At 41.0% G+C, this 17,988-nt stretch overlaps 1 protein-coding gene across 3 annotated transcripts in view; it reads right to left on the bottom strand.

Moving 5' to 3' along the window:
• The window catches only part of KDM4C (lysine demethylase 4C), a 459,478-nt gene that overhangs the window by 77,426 nt on the left and 364,064 nt on the right, over nucleotides 1–17,988 (bottom strand). For all 3 annotated transcript variants that reach the window (XM_056521848.1, XM_056521837.1, XM_056521858.1), the window contains one exon: nucleotides 9,287–9,472. In XM_056521848.1, coding sequence (XP_056377823.1) covers nucleotides 9,287–9,472 — 186 coding nt within the window. The remainder of the gene's footprint in view (nucleotides 1–9,286; nucleotides 9,473–17,988) is intronic.

A 17,988-nucleotide genomic window follows, 5' to 3' on the forward strand; every position in this document is an offset into this window, starting at 1 on the left:
GTTTTCCTGCTGCAGCCCTGTGTGTGCAGTAAAGTTTGGAGGCTGGCCAGCGTGTCACAGTTATGTTGGTGCGCTCAGCCCACCTCCAAACCTTTTGTTTACTCACTGTGAACCTTCCTGTGTGAACGTACCCTAAGGGTACGTTCACATGAGCAGGTAACCTGCTGCAGGAGATTAAGGGGAGTCCCAGCAGTCAGATCCCCCCATGATCAGCTACTGATCCCCTCTCCTGTGGATAGGGAAAAAGTTTGTTTTAGCTGGCTTTCTCCTTTAATGACCTGTTGTTCTATATGATATTTTGTCTTGGTAAACATGAAGTGAAATATCCTTAAAAATTATTTCTGTAAAAAAATAAATAAATAAAAATGTATAAAGCCTAACTCCGATCATGCTTTGGCAGCAGGAAATGTTTAAATCTTGCGGCAATTTGTTACCAGAGACTACAGCGATCAGGATACAGATTTGTCTGCAGTACTATGCAAGTCTATGGGACTTTGGGCACATTTGAATCCTGATCGTGGTGGTCTTGAAAAACCTTGGGCTACAAAATTTCCTGTAGATTTTAACAGATGTCCTGCCTTCAGAGCATGTAAGACAATCTGAAACAAATTCAGACATCTGCCAACACAGATACAACCTCTGCTTATTATTGTGTAACATCCATTGGAGGTATACATTGGAGAAATCCCCTATTGTATATCTCTAAAGTATAGCTATGACAGATGTTATTTAGTTGTATCTGTCATACTCTAACATTAGAAAATGTGTACACCGAACATTATAGGCTTTTGTTTTTATTTATGCTGTAAATGGTTCAATTGAATAAATAAAAGCATACATCCAACCATAAATCACCCAGAGGCCAAAGTGATACTTTTGTTTATATTTTTTTTTCTTGGCCTCTGTTGCGCAACGTGGGTCTATGGCTACTGCATGTGTGGCAAATGTGCACTGAAAATGCAGCCAGGGAGGAATCATGAAGCATAAGGATTATGTGGAAACTGGTACTGGTGGAAACTGAATAAATTCCTTACATATGTACTGTAACCCATAATAGAAAGGCAGCAGTTCTAAGCATTACAACATACAGTGTGTGGGATATTTTATGTGTTCAAGGGAAATGATTCAGTCAAACTGTAGAGAAAAATAATTTCATATATAGAACGGCTTGATATGTGAAAGATGACATACTGACAGGAACACTTTTTAATTTACTCTAAGACCTGAGAAAAAAAACTCCTGTCAGGGAAAAAAGCATGTATAGAAGTTTAAAATGTCACTTTTGATCAGTAAGATGGTAGTTATTCACTGTTGCTCAACAGACCTGAGACAAGAAAGTGATGTGCCATTTTAATGAAAAATACAGTAGGTATAAGAGAAAGTCTAACAGTTACAATAAAATAGCTCATTCTGTAATGACCTGTAAGAAGAGACAAAAGTAAACTAATGTTATCCCCAGTATGTACAAAGTGGTAACAATTTTGTCGTATTTGGAATTTGGCTACCTCTGTAAATTTATTTGATAATATGCGAATATCCGAAAGACAGAATGTGCAATATACTGACAGTGTGGTTTCTGTAATAAAGGTGTCAGTTGTCTATTAGGTGTTTGGCTATACAATAGGGAAAAAAAGAAAATATTTCTCCCGTTTCTCAAAGCAAACAGGGATGTAACCAAAGCCAGTTTGACATAGCAATTCTTCATTCAATTCCACCAATATTTTAATTGGTGGAATTGGATGATAATATAATTTGCCATGAGGTATAAATTACATGTTAAAAGGAATCTTTCAGGTCTACCTCATGCTCACAGCTGCAGGACAGGCAAAGGTGGGGGAGGTAGGAGGCATGAATGCTGCAGCTCAGTCCGGTCTCTAGCTAACGTGATCTTATAAGAAAAACAATTTTAAAAAACTTTGTAAACAGCGATCAGCTAAACAGGTATCATTTGGTTTATCTTCCCATCAGCTATCTGCCCATGTTCACAGTTCTGAGCATGATGTACAGCTGAAAGAATCCCTTTAAATTGATAATACATGTGCACAATAAAAACACCTCAAAAAGGGGTAAAAAACAAATTTCACCATGAACCCCCCCAAAGGAAAAAAAAAAAAAACGGCAATTACAGTCATGGCCCTAAATGTTGGCACCCCTGAAATTTCTCAATGAAGTATTTCTCACAGAAAAGGATTGCATTAACACATGTTTTGCTATACACATGTTTATTGAAAAAAGCTAATTGGACATCATGTCACACCAAACTCCAAAAATGGTCTGGACAAAATTATTAGCACCCTTTCAATATTGTGGAAAATAAGATTGTTTCAAGCATGTGATGCTCCTTTAAACTCAGGCATCACATGCTTGAAACAGGTGTGGGCAATATAAAAATCATACCTGAAAGCAGATAAAAAGGAGAGAAGTTCACTTAGTCTTTGAATTGTGTGTCTGTGTGTGCGCCACACTAAGCATGGACAACAGAAAGAGACGAGAACTGTGAGGACTTGAGAGCCAATCTCAAGGTTACAAGTCCATCTCCAGAGATCTAGATTTGCCTTTGTCCACAGTGTGCCACATTATCAAGAAGTTTGCAAACCATGGCACTGTAGCTAATCTTCCTGGGAGTGGATCGAAGAGAAAAATTGATGAAAGGTGCCAATGCAGGATAGTCCGGATGGTGGATAAGCAGCCCCAAACAAGTTCCAAAGATATTGAAGCTGTCCTGCAGGCTAAATGAGCATCAGTATCAGCGCAAACTATCCGTCGACATTTAAATGAAATGAAACGCTATGGCAGGAGACTCAGGAGGACCCCACTGCTGACACAGAGAGATAAAAAAGCAAGACTATATTTTGCCAAAATTAACTTGAGTAAGCCAAAATCCTTCTGGGAAAACGTCTTGTGGACAGATGAGACCAAGATAGAGCTTTTTGGTAAAGCACATCATTCTACTGTTTACCAAAAAAGGAATAAAGCCTACTAAGAAAAGAACACAGTACCTACAGTGAAATATGGTGGAGGTTCAATGATGTTTTGGGGTTGTTTTGCTGCCTCTGGCACTGGGTGCCTTGAATGTGTGCAAGGCATCACGAAATCTGAGAATTACCAACTGATTTTGGGTTGCACTGTTCAACCCAGTGTCAGAAAGCTGGGTTTGCTTCCGAGATTTTGGGTCTTCCAGCATGGATGGCAACAAAGCGCTGGAGAGTTCTGAAGTGGCCAGCAATGAGTCCAGATCTAAATCCCATTGAACACCTGTGGAGAGATCTTAAAATTGCTGTTGGGAAAAGGCGCCTTCCAATAAGAGAGACCTGGAGTTTGCAAAGAAAGAGTGGTCCAACATTCCATCTGAGAGGTGTAAGAAGCTCATTGATGGTTATAGGAAGCATCTGATTTCAGTTATTTTTCCAATGGGTGTGTAACCAAATATTAAGTTAAGGGTGCAAATAATTTTGTCCAGCCCATTTTTGGAGTTTGGTGTGACATTATGTCCAATTTGCTTTTTTCCCTCCCTTTTTTGGTTTAGTTCCAATACACACAAAGGAAATAAGCACGTGTATAGCAAAATATGTGTTACTGCAATCTTTTTCTGTGAGAAATACTTAATTTTCTTGAAAAAATTTAGGGGTGCCAACACTTATGGCCATAACTGTATTTATTTATTTATTTTTAAACCGCACTTGCTGTTTGATATGAATAGTAAGTTTATTCACTGGAAAATACAGTGCTTTCCAATTAATTTTTTTTATATATATATTTTATATTAATACCTATGTTCTAAATTATAGCATTTTAGGGTTCAGTCCTTTAACCCCTTTTCCTGGCATCCCTTTTGGGCTTAAAGAGTGTTGGAAAAATGGTGTACTTGACCAATTATATTTTCTCAATTATGAACTTAATCAATTATCAGAACATTTCCATTTATGGCAATAGAGTGTAAGGCACAGACCTTCTGTAATAAAGCCACATGCCCATGAACAGGATGCCTGATGGCCATCTTTAACAAGAGAACATAATATGGATAGATGCTTAGCTTATGGATTCATCAGCAAAAGCAGAATTGATAACTGCACTACTTGCTCTTTTGTTATAGGGTATGAAAAATACTGCTTATACTAAAAACTTCAGATGCTCAAGCTGAAATAATATATTATGTAAGCTGGTTGACTCCAGTGTCTGATATTACAATAAAAAACACAATTATGAAGCGATGTTTGGTCGAAAGAATGATTGAAAGAAGATTTCCTGTCAAAGGATTAGTCCCACATTTTACATCTTATCCTTTTTCCCCAGGATAGGGGCAAGTGTCTGATTGCGGGAAGACTGACCGCTGCATCCTCCCCTTAATCTCCTGCATGGCACCCCGCCTCTCAGGGGTGTGGGTCAACATTCCCCCTCCATGCATCTCTGAGTTAGCTGGAGATATCTGCACTTTTTCCTATCAGTAAGGTGGGTGTGAAATTAGTCAGCCTCCTATTTACACCTGAGCCTGATTCCAGTCCCCAAAATGTCATACCCTCCTAGAGACATTTTTATTTGAAACTTTGGATATATTCCAAATTTAAAAGGGTTCTGTGTCTGGACTTTGTCAAGAAACAGTCCCCTCACCTGATTTGATTACAGGAAAACAATTTAACCGGTCAGAAAATTCTTGCCTTGAAGAGGCCATAGATAGCGAGGGGTTACCATTACACTTATTCTACCCCTGCAAAGGGGAAACATTTTGGTAACTAAATCCCTTCCCTTGGTCATTGACCAAATGGTTTGTGATCATTTTGGAAGGTTTGTGATTATCCAGTGCTCCCTGCATGCATTTAGTTTTCTATTGGTATCTTTATATGTCCCCCCTCCATTCCATGTTGAGGACTTGGAACGTATTACGTCTAAATTGTTAACGTTTCCCTCTCTGCCTGTTCTTCTTATAGGCGACTTCAATGCGGTCGATCACACTGGTGCAGCAGATTCTGGCTCTCCTGGCCTTAGGAACTGGAGTACAGCACCGTCCCTTACTGAGGTTTGGCACTGGAAACCTCCATCTGACCCAATATTCTCCTATTACTTGGCAGTACATAAATCATTCTCCAGAATAGATTTGGCATTTGCCTTTATGATCTGCTACCTCTGGTAAGTGACACCTTATATACCACTAGGGGGATTTTTGACCACTCGGCTATAATAATTTCACTAGGCCCTCACCCCTCCTCAAGGGTCTGGTGGGTGCACCCCGGCTAGCTGCAGGAGGACGTGGTGACGGCTTACCTGCTTGAAGCTCATAATTGCTTCTGGGAACATAATAGTTCCCACCCTGATAAATTAGTGCAATGGGATGCTTGTAAAGCTCATGTTCAGGGAGCCTTTAGGGCGGGGTGGTCGATCAGATGCTGGAGTATTCAGATAGCAAGAGGGCATTGCAGGTTGAGATTGGGGCTTTGGAGGCAGAGGTGGTAAGGGATCCCTCCCCGGATGTTGAGCGTAAATGGTTGATTGCCCAGAGAACTGACCCTGTAGCTACTAATAATGTGTTTAGGGATTTCTATAGTGACCTTTATACCTCTAAATTATCAACTGTTTCTGTCGGCTTGGTGTATTTTTTTTTTTTAGGAGTTTGCCCCTAATCCCCTTGATTGCGCCTCAGGCGGCCGCTTTATAGATGCCCCCTTTTCAGACGAGGAAGTCTCTGTAGCTATTGCCTCCTTACAGCTGGGAAAGATGGTAAGAGGGGACTGGTACAGGATGAAGGAGGAGCGGCTGATTCCTATAGTACAAAATATTTTTAATGTAGTTTTGGAAACTGGGACACTCCCTGACATCATGAGAGAGGCTGATTGTGGTTCTTTCCAAACCGGGCAAAGATTAGATGTTGCTGGATTCCTATAGGCATATTTCCCTCCTTAATGTTGATATCAAACTGCTGGCTAAAGTGTTGGCTAATCTGTTATGTAAGGTTATAGCCACTGTCATCCATCCTGACCAGACGTGAGAGGAGAAACAAAAAGTAGGACTTGCTTGGCCCTTGGCGCCTATTCCCCAAGCATCAATTCCAGCCGGAAGTAGTTCATTAAAACAACTGGCCTTTATTGGTACAAAAGAAGGGTGCAAAAGAAGCACCCTTCTTTTGTACCAATAAAGGCCAGTTGTTTTAATGAACTACTACCGGCTGGAATTGATGCTTGGGGAATAGGCGCCAAGGGCCAAGCAAGTCCTACTTTTTGTTTGTCCTCTCACTAATGCTGCACCACGACCTGAAAGTTACGGTGAAGGATGCCCAGACTGCCGCCCGTACTTTCAACTACAAACCCCAGCGAGTCAACAAGCTCATCGAGGTGTTGTGCCCTCAGCACAATGCTACAGACACACTCACACGCCAACCCACCTTATGATTCACCCATCTCTTTTTTTATATATATATATATATATATATATATATCCTGACCAGACGGGCTTTATGCCGGGGAGGGCTACTGACATTAATGTCCAATGATTACACCTTAACAACTGCAGCGGACGGGAAGGCCTCTTGGGGGGGAGGGGGGTACATGGATAGTTTAGACATCCATAAGGCCTTTGATTCAGTGGAATGTAGTGGTGTTTTGGGAGTCCTTTGGTTTGGTCCTCGATTCCGGGCATGGGTGCAGTTGTTGTATGACAGCCCTAGGGCCCGGGTGCGAATACATTTAGAGGTCTCTGAGTCCTTTTGGTTGGGTAGGGGAACGAGGCAGGGCTGTCCTCTGTCTACTTTTTTGTTTGCTCTGGAGGTGGAGCCCCTGGCTGCGGCCATTCGAGCATCCACTAATATTCATGAGGTCCGTAGGGGTTCCTTAGAGGAAAAGGTGTCCATGTATGCGGATGACACACTGGTCTATTTGGCGGATGTTCAGGGCTCCTTGGGGGCTTTGTTTTCCCTCTTGGATGACTTTAATTCCTTTTCTGGTCTCAGGGTTAATTGGGGGAAAATCTTCCTTGATGGCTCTATCTATGAAGATGGACCCTCTATTGTCCCTTCCCCATGAGCTGCAACATGTTACTCAATTTCTATATTTGGGAGTGGAGGTTTCACCTTGTGTGAGGGAGTATGTGCGTTTGAATTTGGCACCGGTGCCGTTATCTGTGACTGATAAATTGCGGGCCTGGTCTTCCTTAACCCTTTCTCTGGCTGGCAGGATTAACATTTTTTAAATTATTTATTTACATAAGTTCCTAAATCTCTTATCTTTCTCACGTGATTCCCCCTAAAAAGTTTTTTAAGGAGCTGAGTGGCGTTCTGATGTCCGTCTATTGGCAAGATAAGCCTCCGCGATTGGGTCAGGCCCTGCTCCAGGCGTCCAAACAGTGGGGTGGTCTGGCTGCACCTAATATGCACAATTACTTCCTAGCATCTCAATTGGTGTATGCTGCCAGGTGGATCGACCTGGACGTGGCGAATGTTTCTACTGCTTTAGCAGGAGCTCTCATGGGTTCGTATGAGACATTGACTAATGTCCTCTATAGATACTCTTCTTCAAAATAGTTGATCCCTATTAAAACAGTGGCTGAGGTGTGGTCAGTGGTTTCCAGGCACTTCCCCCAACCGGCAATGTCCCCTAGGGCACCTCTGTTGGGGAATCCTCATTTTGAGCACCTAAAGGGGTTGGAGGCTGCCAGTTTCTGGAGCGATCATGGAGTCAGTTTTGCCATGCATTTGTTTGGGGAGTTTTCCTGCTTCCCCTAATTCCAGGACATGTGTGACTGCTATAATCTCCCTCAGAGTGGCCAATTTAGGTACTTCCAGTTGAGACATGTGGTGATTGCGCAATTTTGCTCTCTTGATGTGACCCTGGCCTTTTCTGATGTGGAGCTGCTTATGGGTACCGCTGACCTCACTAAGCCACTGACTGAGGCATATGCTTTGCTGCAATCAGTGGGACCTGATCCGTTTGAGTTGGCTTCTGTAAAGTGGGTGGCTAATATACCTGAATTCATGGAAGATTAATGGCGGGAAGTTGCTAAGACTTATTACCCTACGGTGGTTAGTGCGAGGGATTTACTCATTCAGGTAAGACTCCTCCTCAGTTTATACTGCACACCGGTTAAGTGGTTTCGTATTAGGGTATCCTCTTGGGATTCTTGTTTCCGATGCAGTGCGGATGTGGGCTCTATTTTACATGCAATGTGGAGCTGCCCTTGTGTGGAACCCTTTTGGAGAGAAGTGATGCAGTTCAAGGCAGTTCTCCCCTGTTTGTCTATTAGGTGTTCTTAATGATTTGGTCACAGGCTCCCATAGGCACCTCCTTTTTAGTTTCTTATTGTTTTGTGCTGGGAAGGTTTTGATAATGGACTGGAAGGATACATCCCCTCCCCCTATCACAAGGTGGTTCAGTCTGATTAATAAATATGCCCCAAGAAATTTGATAGGGTCTGGATGCCCTGGCTACTAATCGGTGAATTGGTGGTTCCTCCAGAGAGGGTTAGTTCTCCGGGATGGATTGGATGTCTGTGACTGGGCATAGGTGAAGGGGAGTTCTCCGGAAGAGTGTGTGAGACTGTATGTTGTCTGTCTCCGCGTCTATGGTTTTGTTGTTGGCCGGGTGTGGTCTCCATAGCTCGTATATTCGGTATTGCTATGCTACTCTGTTTTGTACACAGTGTTGATGGGCTCGGAGGCTCTGTGTACGGCAGTTTTGTTCTTGTATTTATTTGTTCATTTATAACCAAAAAAGTTGTAAATATATACTTAAAAAATATATATACCTAATTTGCTAGTTGATAAAAAATGTGTACTGGGCAGGCTTACAGAAAACGCTCAAACTCTAAAAACCTAAACACTAAAGCCTGTATTGACTAACAAAACATCTGAAACTTAAAAGGGTATAATAAAAACCTAAAAGCTGTTGCAGTTCAGAATGACGACAATTTACTAAATTATGACAATTTACCAAATACATTCAAATATTAGACAAAACAATATATATTGGAAAACAGAAACACTATTTAATAAAACAGAGATAAAGTAACTATATTCCTGGAGATTATAGCTTCTGTTATTTTTTACGATACCCTCTTTCAATTTACTCAAAGGCAAACTTTAGGGTAAAATCTCCACTGCAATATTATGAGCTGAGTACATTAAAATATTCAAAGCAACGATTATTTTATATAGCTCATATTCTTAGAAGTGCCTTAAGCTTGCCTCCACTTTGTTGCAAACAGAAGTGACAGACAAACAGTACTCCTTATTCTACAATGCTGTGCCCATGCTCTGGAAGATTTCAAATCAATATAATAAGAAACAAAGAAAATAAGTTCTCACCATGTTCTGATTGATCATGTGCCTAAAGCATGTGATATACACTACAAAGGGCCAGTCATCAGGTTCCATCACTACCCCAGCAGCATGGGCGCAAGTCACATGGAAGGATGTGGGACACCGTCCATATGAACACTGGATACAAGCTCCATGAGAGTCCTTAACTCTTTGTCGGCAGAAAACACATTTCTGTGGGAAACAAAAACACATTAATAAGACTACAATTACAGTAGTAGTAGTAGATAAATCTGCAAATAAATATATTAAAATATAAAAGTGAGAGCAAGTTCAGTGCTCTGAAACTTTCAGCAGTCCCATAGAGAATATGCACAAGGTGTGCTACATTAACTGCAGGAACAATATTTTGCCAATGCTCTGTTCCCAGTCAAATTGATTTGGGAACATCCATTATTTTACTAACAAACTGAAGTTTGCCTTTACGGTTAGGCTTAATATTCTGACGGGTTCTGCTGCATTAATAGGGTCAATCTGGTCAAACGCACTGTGAAGGTTAATATCAACTGTATCGGTATATATTCCAACATTTTAAAACAAGAGAAATTTGCAAGACCAAATTAAAGTTTATTTTAAGTAATTCACTGAAAAACCTCTTGGAATATACAGGTGAAACTCTAAAAATTAGAATATCGTGCAAAGTTCATTTTTCAGTAAATCAACTTAAAAGGTGAAACTAATATATGAGAGAGACTCATTACATGCAAAGCAACATAGTTCAAGCCGTGATTTGTCATAATTGTGATGATTATGGCTTACAGCTCATGAAAAACCCCAAAGCCCCATGTCATCTGCTGGTGTTGGTCCTCTGTGCTTCATTAAGTCCAGGGTCAACGCATCCATCTACCAGGAGATTTTGGAGCACTTCATGCTTCCTTTCCTTTTAAGTTGCATTAATGAAATACAATGAACTTTTGCACGATATTAACATTCTTCGAGTTTCACCTGTACAGCTGTGTGAATTTGTGACTTTCAACAGGAGTTAAAAATGAGTGCTCTATTATGTTTATTAGTTTTATGCACTTGCAGACTATAGGCTCTATTTATTTTAATGTGTAGCAGAGTACACGGAGACTTTAATCACATTAATTTATACAATTTATAAATTCGAGGGAAGAAGAGATCTACCGCATTTCCAGGATTTTATTAATTCTAAATTAGAAATGTTAGGTAGAGTGATAAGGTTACTTAACTGATTCCAAGACATACATTTTGCAATTGTTCAGCTTACTGGTTAAACTTAAAGGGGTTATCCAGGAAAAAACTTTTTTTTATATATCAACTGGCTCCAGAAAGTTAAACAGATTTGTAAATTACTTCTATTAAAAATCTTAATCCTTTCAGTACTTAGAAGTTAAGGTTGTTCTTTTCTGTCTAAGTGTTCTCTGATGACACGTGTCTCGGGAAACACCCAGTTTAGAAGCAAATCCCCAAAGCAAACCTCTTCTAAACTGTGCGTTTCCCGAGACAGGTGTCATCACAGAGCACTTAGACAGAAAAGAACAACCTTAAAGGGGTATTCCAGGCCCAATTTTTTTTTATATATCAACTGGCTCCGGAAAGTTAAACAGATTTGTAAATTACTTCTATTAAAATATCTTATTCCTTCCCATAGTTAGATTCTGAAGTTGAGTTTCTGTTTTCTATCTAACTGCTCTCTGATGACTCACGTCCCGGGAGCTGTGCAGCTCCTATGGGGATATTTTCCCATCATGCACAGCTCCCGGGACGTGACATCATCATTGAGCAGTTAGACAGAAAACTTCAGAAGCTAATTGGAACTATTGGAAGGATTAAGATTTTTTAATAGAAGTAATTTACAAATCTGTTTAACTTTACGGAGCCAGTTGATATATAAAAAAAAGTTTTTGCCTGGAATACCCCTTTAAGATCAAAAAATAGATGATAAATATCAAGATGTGAGGCAACCCGATTCTTGATCTATTATTCTGTATTCTCAAGTAACTGGGTCCTGAATATTCTTTTTATTCAGTACATAAAAATATTGCTGTTAAACTTAATGGCATAAATGCAATAAAAATGCTGATTTGTATTGGGAGTGTTATGAAGAGTCAACAAAAAAAAAGATCTGTTGGCAACAGCATTTTATTTTCTACAACAGTAAGAAACTACAGTGCTGCTATGTTTGCAATATTTAGTTGCCAGTTTGATTAGCTTTCAATATTTTACTTATGAACATTCACAGAAACGTCTGCATCTCATTCAAAAGTCACTGCGCGCAGAGCCAATTGCAATTACATGGTAAAACTTTTCCGAGAAACAGAAGGATTCCACAAAATGATGCTGAGTATCAGAAATAACATCTGGTTTATAATCTAGAATTTGGGACATGGGATGGATTTTCACATGCTAAACATTTAAAACAAGTTGTAAACTAAGGTATGGCTGGCTGAGAAGCATGAAGTGACTCAGATGGAAAAACAAAGCGTTCCAACATATCTGCACGTTAGTTCTATCACGCATCACTGGTACACATTTTTCAGTAAATTGTTTTTCTATACGGCACACACGTAAACACGGATTGTTTACGTGGACACAGAGAGTAGTGGATGCTGCAAACATAATTGTTAATGTTTTTTTCTGATATGATTAAATGCCTGGCACCAAGAAAATCTCTCTTTAGGGTAGGGTCACACGTAACATATACGCAGCGTATTTCTCAATGCACAAAATCCGCTGCAGAACAGGAAATACGCTGTGTATTCTCCTATGAGCAGACACACAGGGCTTTCGCTAGGTAGCCCTGTTTGTCTGCTCACAGGAGTATATGCAGCATGTTTCCAACCACGCAGCAGATTTTGCACAGCATAACATATGTTGCAGGTGCCAGGCATTTAATGATACCAGAACAAAAAATGTTAATGTATAGAATGGTGATCAGCCTCTCTGTTGCTGAGATATAAGGCTTGGTAGCCACTCTGAGAATTCTTGTAATCTGCCAGAAGGGCAAGTATACTTATACAGTGTGTTACTAGGGCGAGGGGGCATGCATATTCACGTTTTTTTTTTTTTTGCTCAAACAGCCATTCACTTCAGTGACACTAAGCTGCAATATCAGCCAAGACTCATATTGCAGCTTAGCGTCACTGAAGTGAATGAGACTGAGCTGTAGTACTACACACAACCTGTGGACAGGAGTACCGTATATACTAGAGTATAAGCCAACCCGAATATAAGCCGAGGCCCCTAATTTTACCCCAAAAACCCAGGAAAAGTTATTGACTCTACTATAAGCCTAGGGTGGGAAATACATCATCACACCCATGTAATCATGGGTGTCCGGGCATGCTGGGAATTGTAGTTTTGCAACATCTGGCGGTCCGCAGGTTGAAGACCACTGATTAAGGGATTGACAGGCGGAGAGTTCACTCGAGTATAAGCCAAGGGGGGCGTTTTCAGCACGAAAAATTGGCTTATACTAGAGTATATACGGCATACTATTATGGAAACTACACCCCTCAAGGAATGTAACAAGTGGTACAGTGAGCCTTAACACCCTACAGGTGATTGACGAATTTTCGCTAAATTTGGACGTGAGAACGAAAAATTTTATTTATTTGTTTCACTAAAATGCTGGTGTTATCCCAAATTTTTCATTTTTACAAGGGCCATTAGGAGAAAAAGCCCCCCAAAATTTGTAACACAATTTCTTCTTAGTATGAAAATACCCCATATGTGGATGTTAAGTGCTCTGCAGGCGAACGACAATGCTCCGAAGAATAAGATCGCCATTGGGCTTTTGGAAAGAGAATTTGGTTGGCATAGAAGTCGGGGGGCCTTGTGCGTTTACAAAGCGGCCGTGCTACCAGTACAGTGGACCCTCCCATGTGACCCCATTTTGGAAACTACACCCATCACAGAATTTAATAAGGGGTGCAGTGAGCATTTACACCCTACTGGTGTTTGACAGATTTTTTGAACAGTGGGCTGTGCAAATGAAAAATTATATTTTCACTAAAATGCAGTTTTTCCCCAAAATTTTAAATTTTTACAGCGGGTAATAGGAGAAAATGCCCCCAAAATTTGTAACCCCATTTCTTCTGAGTATGGAAATACCCCATGTGTGGACGTCAAGTGCACTGCGGGCGCACTACAATGCTCAGAAGAGAAGGAGCCAGATTTGGATTTTTGAGATTTTGCCATAATTGTTTTTGGGGGGCATGTCGCATTTAGGAAGCCCCTATGGTGCCAAATCTCCAGCTGTTGCAAAACTAAAACTCCCAGCATGTCCTTTCGTTGTCCGTGCATGCTGGGGGTTGTAGTTATGCAGCAGCTGGAGGCACACTGGTTGAAAAAAAAAACAGAGTTTGTTACTTAACTCAAAGTTTCGCAACCAGTGTGCCTCCAGCTGTTGCAAAAGTACAACTCCCAGCATGTGCGGACAGCCAAAGGGCATGCTGGGAGTTGTAGTTTGCAACAGCTGGAGGCACACTAGTTGGGAAACACTGAGTTACGTAACAAACTGTGTCAAAAATTACAATTCAGCATGCAGTGACAGCTGAAGGGCATGCTGGGACTTAGTTATGCAACAGCTGAGGGCACACTACTAACAATCCCCGCATGCCCTTTGGTTGTCTGTGCATGCTAGGGGTTGTAGATATGCAACAGCTGGAGGCACACTGATTTGTTACTTAACTCAGTGTTTCCCAACCAGTGTGCCTCCAGCTGTTGCAAAACTACAACTCTCAGCATGCATGGTCTGTCAGTGCATGCTGGGAGTTATAGTTTTGCAACAGCTGGAGGCACATGGGTTGGGAAACACTGAGTTAGGAAACAGACAATGTTTCCCAACCAGTGTGCCTCCAGTTATAGCAAAACTACAGCTCCCAGCATGCCCAGACAGCCGAAGGGCATGTTGGGAGTTGTAGTTATGCAACAACTGGAGAAGAACAGTTTGGAGCTCATTGTGTAGTAGTGTCCAAACTGTAGCCCTCCAGATGTTGCAAAACTACAACTCCCAGCATGCTGAGACTGTCCAGGCATGCTGGGAGTTGTAGTTCTGCAACATAAGAACGGCCAGATGTTACAGAACTACAACTACCAGCATGCCTGGGCAGTCTGGGCATCCTTGGAGATGTAGTTTTGCAACATCTGGAGGGCTACAGCTTGGGCACCTCTGTATAGTGGTCTCCAAACTGTGGCCCTCCAAATGTTGCAAAACTACAACTCCCAGTATGCCCACACAGCCTTTGGCAGTCAGGGCATGCTGGGAGTTGTAGTTTGGAAACTCCTAGAAGGCAGCAGTGAAGATCACTTACCACTGATCTTCACTGCTGCCTCCACCGCTGCCGACAATGCCACCAGACCTTCGCCATCCTGACGTGCTCTGGCACCTGCCGCCATCTTCCCCCCACTCTTCCTGGACATCCAGGACTGGGCAGAGTGGGGGAAATTAACTTTAACCCCCCCACCCAAATGGCATTGGTCAGTCCTAACTGACCAATGGCAGGGATAGGAGGTGGTGGCACCTCTGCCACCTTGCTCCTATCCTTTAGGATGATCGGGTCACCAGAGACCCGATCAGCCCAGAATCTCTGCAAACCGCTGAACTGAATTGATCAGAGATCACCGACATGGGGTGGCCAAGTGGTTAAATCATTTTTTACTACATCAATTTTCATATACTCATGTTAGGTGCAATACATATTTGGGGATAAGTATTAGGTTGCCTTTATCATAGGACGAACCTTACACCATCAGTGTGTAAGTATCCTTAAAACATTTTTTATTTGGATATAGGATAGTAGAATGCAATTCTCTATGAATTGTTCTATGTAGTGAGTGAGTCCTGGTTTCTTGTCAGCTATTTATGGAATAGTTATGCTACTTTGTTAAGAGTTTGAGCAGCACTAATAATTATTTAGGTATATTTCTGTTTTGGTCTCAGCCATACACATACATCCAGCTGATGAACAAAGAGGGACACCAAAAACCAGTACAGAATAACCAAGGTCAGCATACTGCAATTTGTTTTCTAGTTTTAGAAACGCTAAAACCAATTTATAAATGCTGGAAAATTCTCTAATACTTGAGCTTAACTTTAACATTACTGAATTTCATAGATTTAGCTGTATTTTCTCCATGTAATGTCTGCGATCAAAAGTGGCAGTCACTTCATTATAAAAGTCAAGTACAATTTTTTTTTCTTGTTCCAGTCTCTTCTGTCCCTTCAATTCATGGTGTGATGTTCTATTTTAGACACAGATTTTTGAAGCAGAACACAAAGCATTCTGTTAACTGGTATCTAGGAAGAATGGTGGGTATAACAAGTGCCACATGTTGTTTTTAAACCTCTCATCCAAGTCAGCAGCATTTTGAAATATTAATAAGTAACTGCAAAGTAAAAAAGAAAATACTCCAGGCAGCGTCATCTTTTTGTGCTAGGTGAGAGAAAATGAAGATACATTTTTCAAACTGCACAGAACGACATCACTCACAACTTTTTCTCTAATAACTTGCCAAGTCTGCATTTCATAACATGGTACATTAACTTGAGACTTTTTTCATTAACCAAATGCAATGATAATGACTTTGCAGTAACTCATATTGTACAGAAAATGGCCAATTCATAATAGCAAGCATACAGGTATATTCCCAATATATAGTAGGGTTCCTACCTACAAACATATGCAAACGTTTAGGCACCCCTGACAATTTACATGATTTTCATTTATAAATAATTGGGTGTTTGGATCAGCATTATAATTTTGAGTTATAAAATATCTGAAAGACACAGTAAAATTTCAGTACTGAAATTAGGTTTATTGGATAAACAGAAAAAGTGCAATATGCATCAAAACGAAAGCAGACAGGTGCATAAATAAACAGAAATATCACATTAATATTTAGCTGAGCCTCCTTTAGCAGAAATACCGGCCTCTAGACTCTTCCTATAGCCTGTAATGAGTGTCTGGATTCTGGTTGAATGGATTTTGAACCATTCCTCCTACCATCTTCAGTTCAGTTATGTTTGATGGTTGCCGAGCATGGACAGCCCATTTCACATCACACCACAGATATTTAATGATATCCAGGTCTGGGGACTAGCATGGCCATTCCAGAACATTGGACTTGTCCCTTTGCATAAATGCCAAAGTAGATTTTGGCATCTACTTTGGCATACCAGGCAGGGCGTACCTGTACACCCTGTGTCCGCTCACCTTATATAACGCTGGGCCGGCCTCTAAAAATGTCATAGCAGGACGGGCCCGGCCTCTAACAACGGCCAGGACCCATGGCTAATAGCGTGCAGCACTGATCGCGGTGCCGCACGCTATTAACCCTTCAGACGCAGCGTTCAAAGTTGATCGCCGCATCTTAAGTGAAAGTAAACTAAAGTAAAGGGCTGTTTGGGACAGTCGCAGCGAAATTGTGGCGTCCCGAACCAAGGGAAGACACAAGGAGGGTCCCTATCTTCCTTCTGCGTGTCCGATCGCCGAATGACTGCTCCGTACCTAAGATCCAGGCATGAGCAGTCAAGCGGCAGAATCATTGATCAATGTTATGCTATGGGATAACAATGATCAATGTAAAAGATCAGTGTGTGCAGTGTTACAACACTGCAAAAAATAAAGTGAAAAAAATAAAAAAATAAAATGTAACCCCTTCCCTAATAAAAGTTTGAATCACCCCCTTTTTCCCATTTAAAGCGCAACTGTCATGAAATGTTTGTGTAATAACCTGTACACAGCCTTTGTACTGTGTGTAGGTGTTGTGTACAGCAATTATTTTACCTCATATTTGCAGGCTTTCGTGATGCTAAAAAGTGCTTTTAATCAAAGCCACTGACGGTCGGATAGGCGTGGTGTGAGCGCTCGCTGGAGGAGCGAGCGCTTGCTGGATGGCATGCAGCAGCGCGCACGTTACATTAGTTGAAGGGCGTATGCACTGGGACCTGTGTGTCAATCACACAGCGGTCCCAGCACAGATACAAAGTGGGCGTGTGGGTGGGCGTTGCGGCGGCGGGGCATCGCGTTCCTCTCACCACGCCTATCCGACCATCAGTGGCTTTGATTAAAAGCACTTTTTAGCGTCACGAAAGCCTGCAAATGAGGTAAAAAAAAATAGCTGTACACAACATCTGCACACAGTACAAAGGCTGTGTGCAGGTTATTACACTAAAATTTCAGTTGAGCTTTAAAAAAACAAAACATGTAAATAAACATATGTGGTATCGCCTCATGTGGAAATGTCCGAATTATAAAAAATATATCATTAATTAACCGCACGGTCAATGGCGTACGTGTAAAAAAAAATTCCAATGTCCAAAATAGCGTATTTTTGGTCACTTTTTATTTCATGAAAAAATGAATAAGAAGCGAACAAAAAGTCTGATCAATACAAAAATTGTACTGCTAAAAACTTCAGATCACGGCACAAAAGATAAGCCCTAATACCACCCTGTACGCAGAAAAATAAATAAATTATAGGGGTGAGAAGATGACAATTTTAAACGTATAAATTTTTGTACATTTAGTTATGATTTTTTGCAGAAGTACGACAAAATCAAACCTATATAAGAAGGGTATCATTTTAATCGTATGGACCTACAGAATAAAGAGAAGGTGTCAATTTTACCGAAAAATGTACTGCGTAGAAACGGAAGCCACAAAAATTTACAAAATGGCGTACCTTCTTCAATTTTGTGGCACAATGATTTTTTTTTCCGT

This window comes from Hyla sarda, chromosome 1 (genome assembly GCF_029499605.1).
Source record: "Hyla sarda isolate aHylSar1 chromosome 1, aHylSar1.hap1, whole genome shotgun sequence".
Lineage (NCBI taxonomy): Eukaryota > Metazoa > Chordata > Amphibia > Anura > Hylidae > Hyla > Hyla sarda.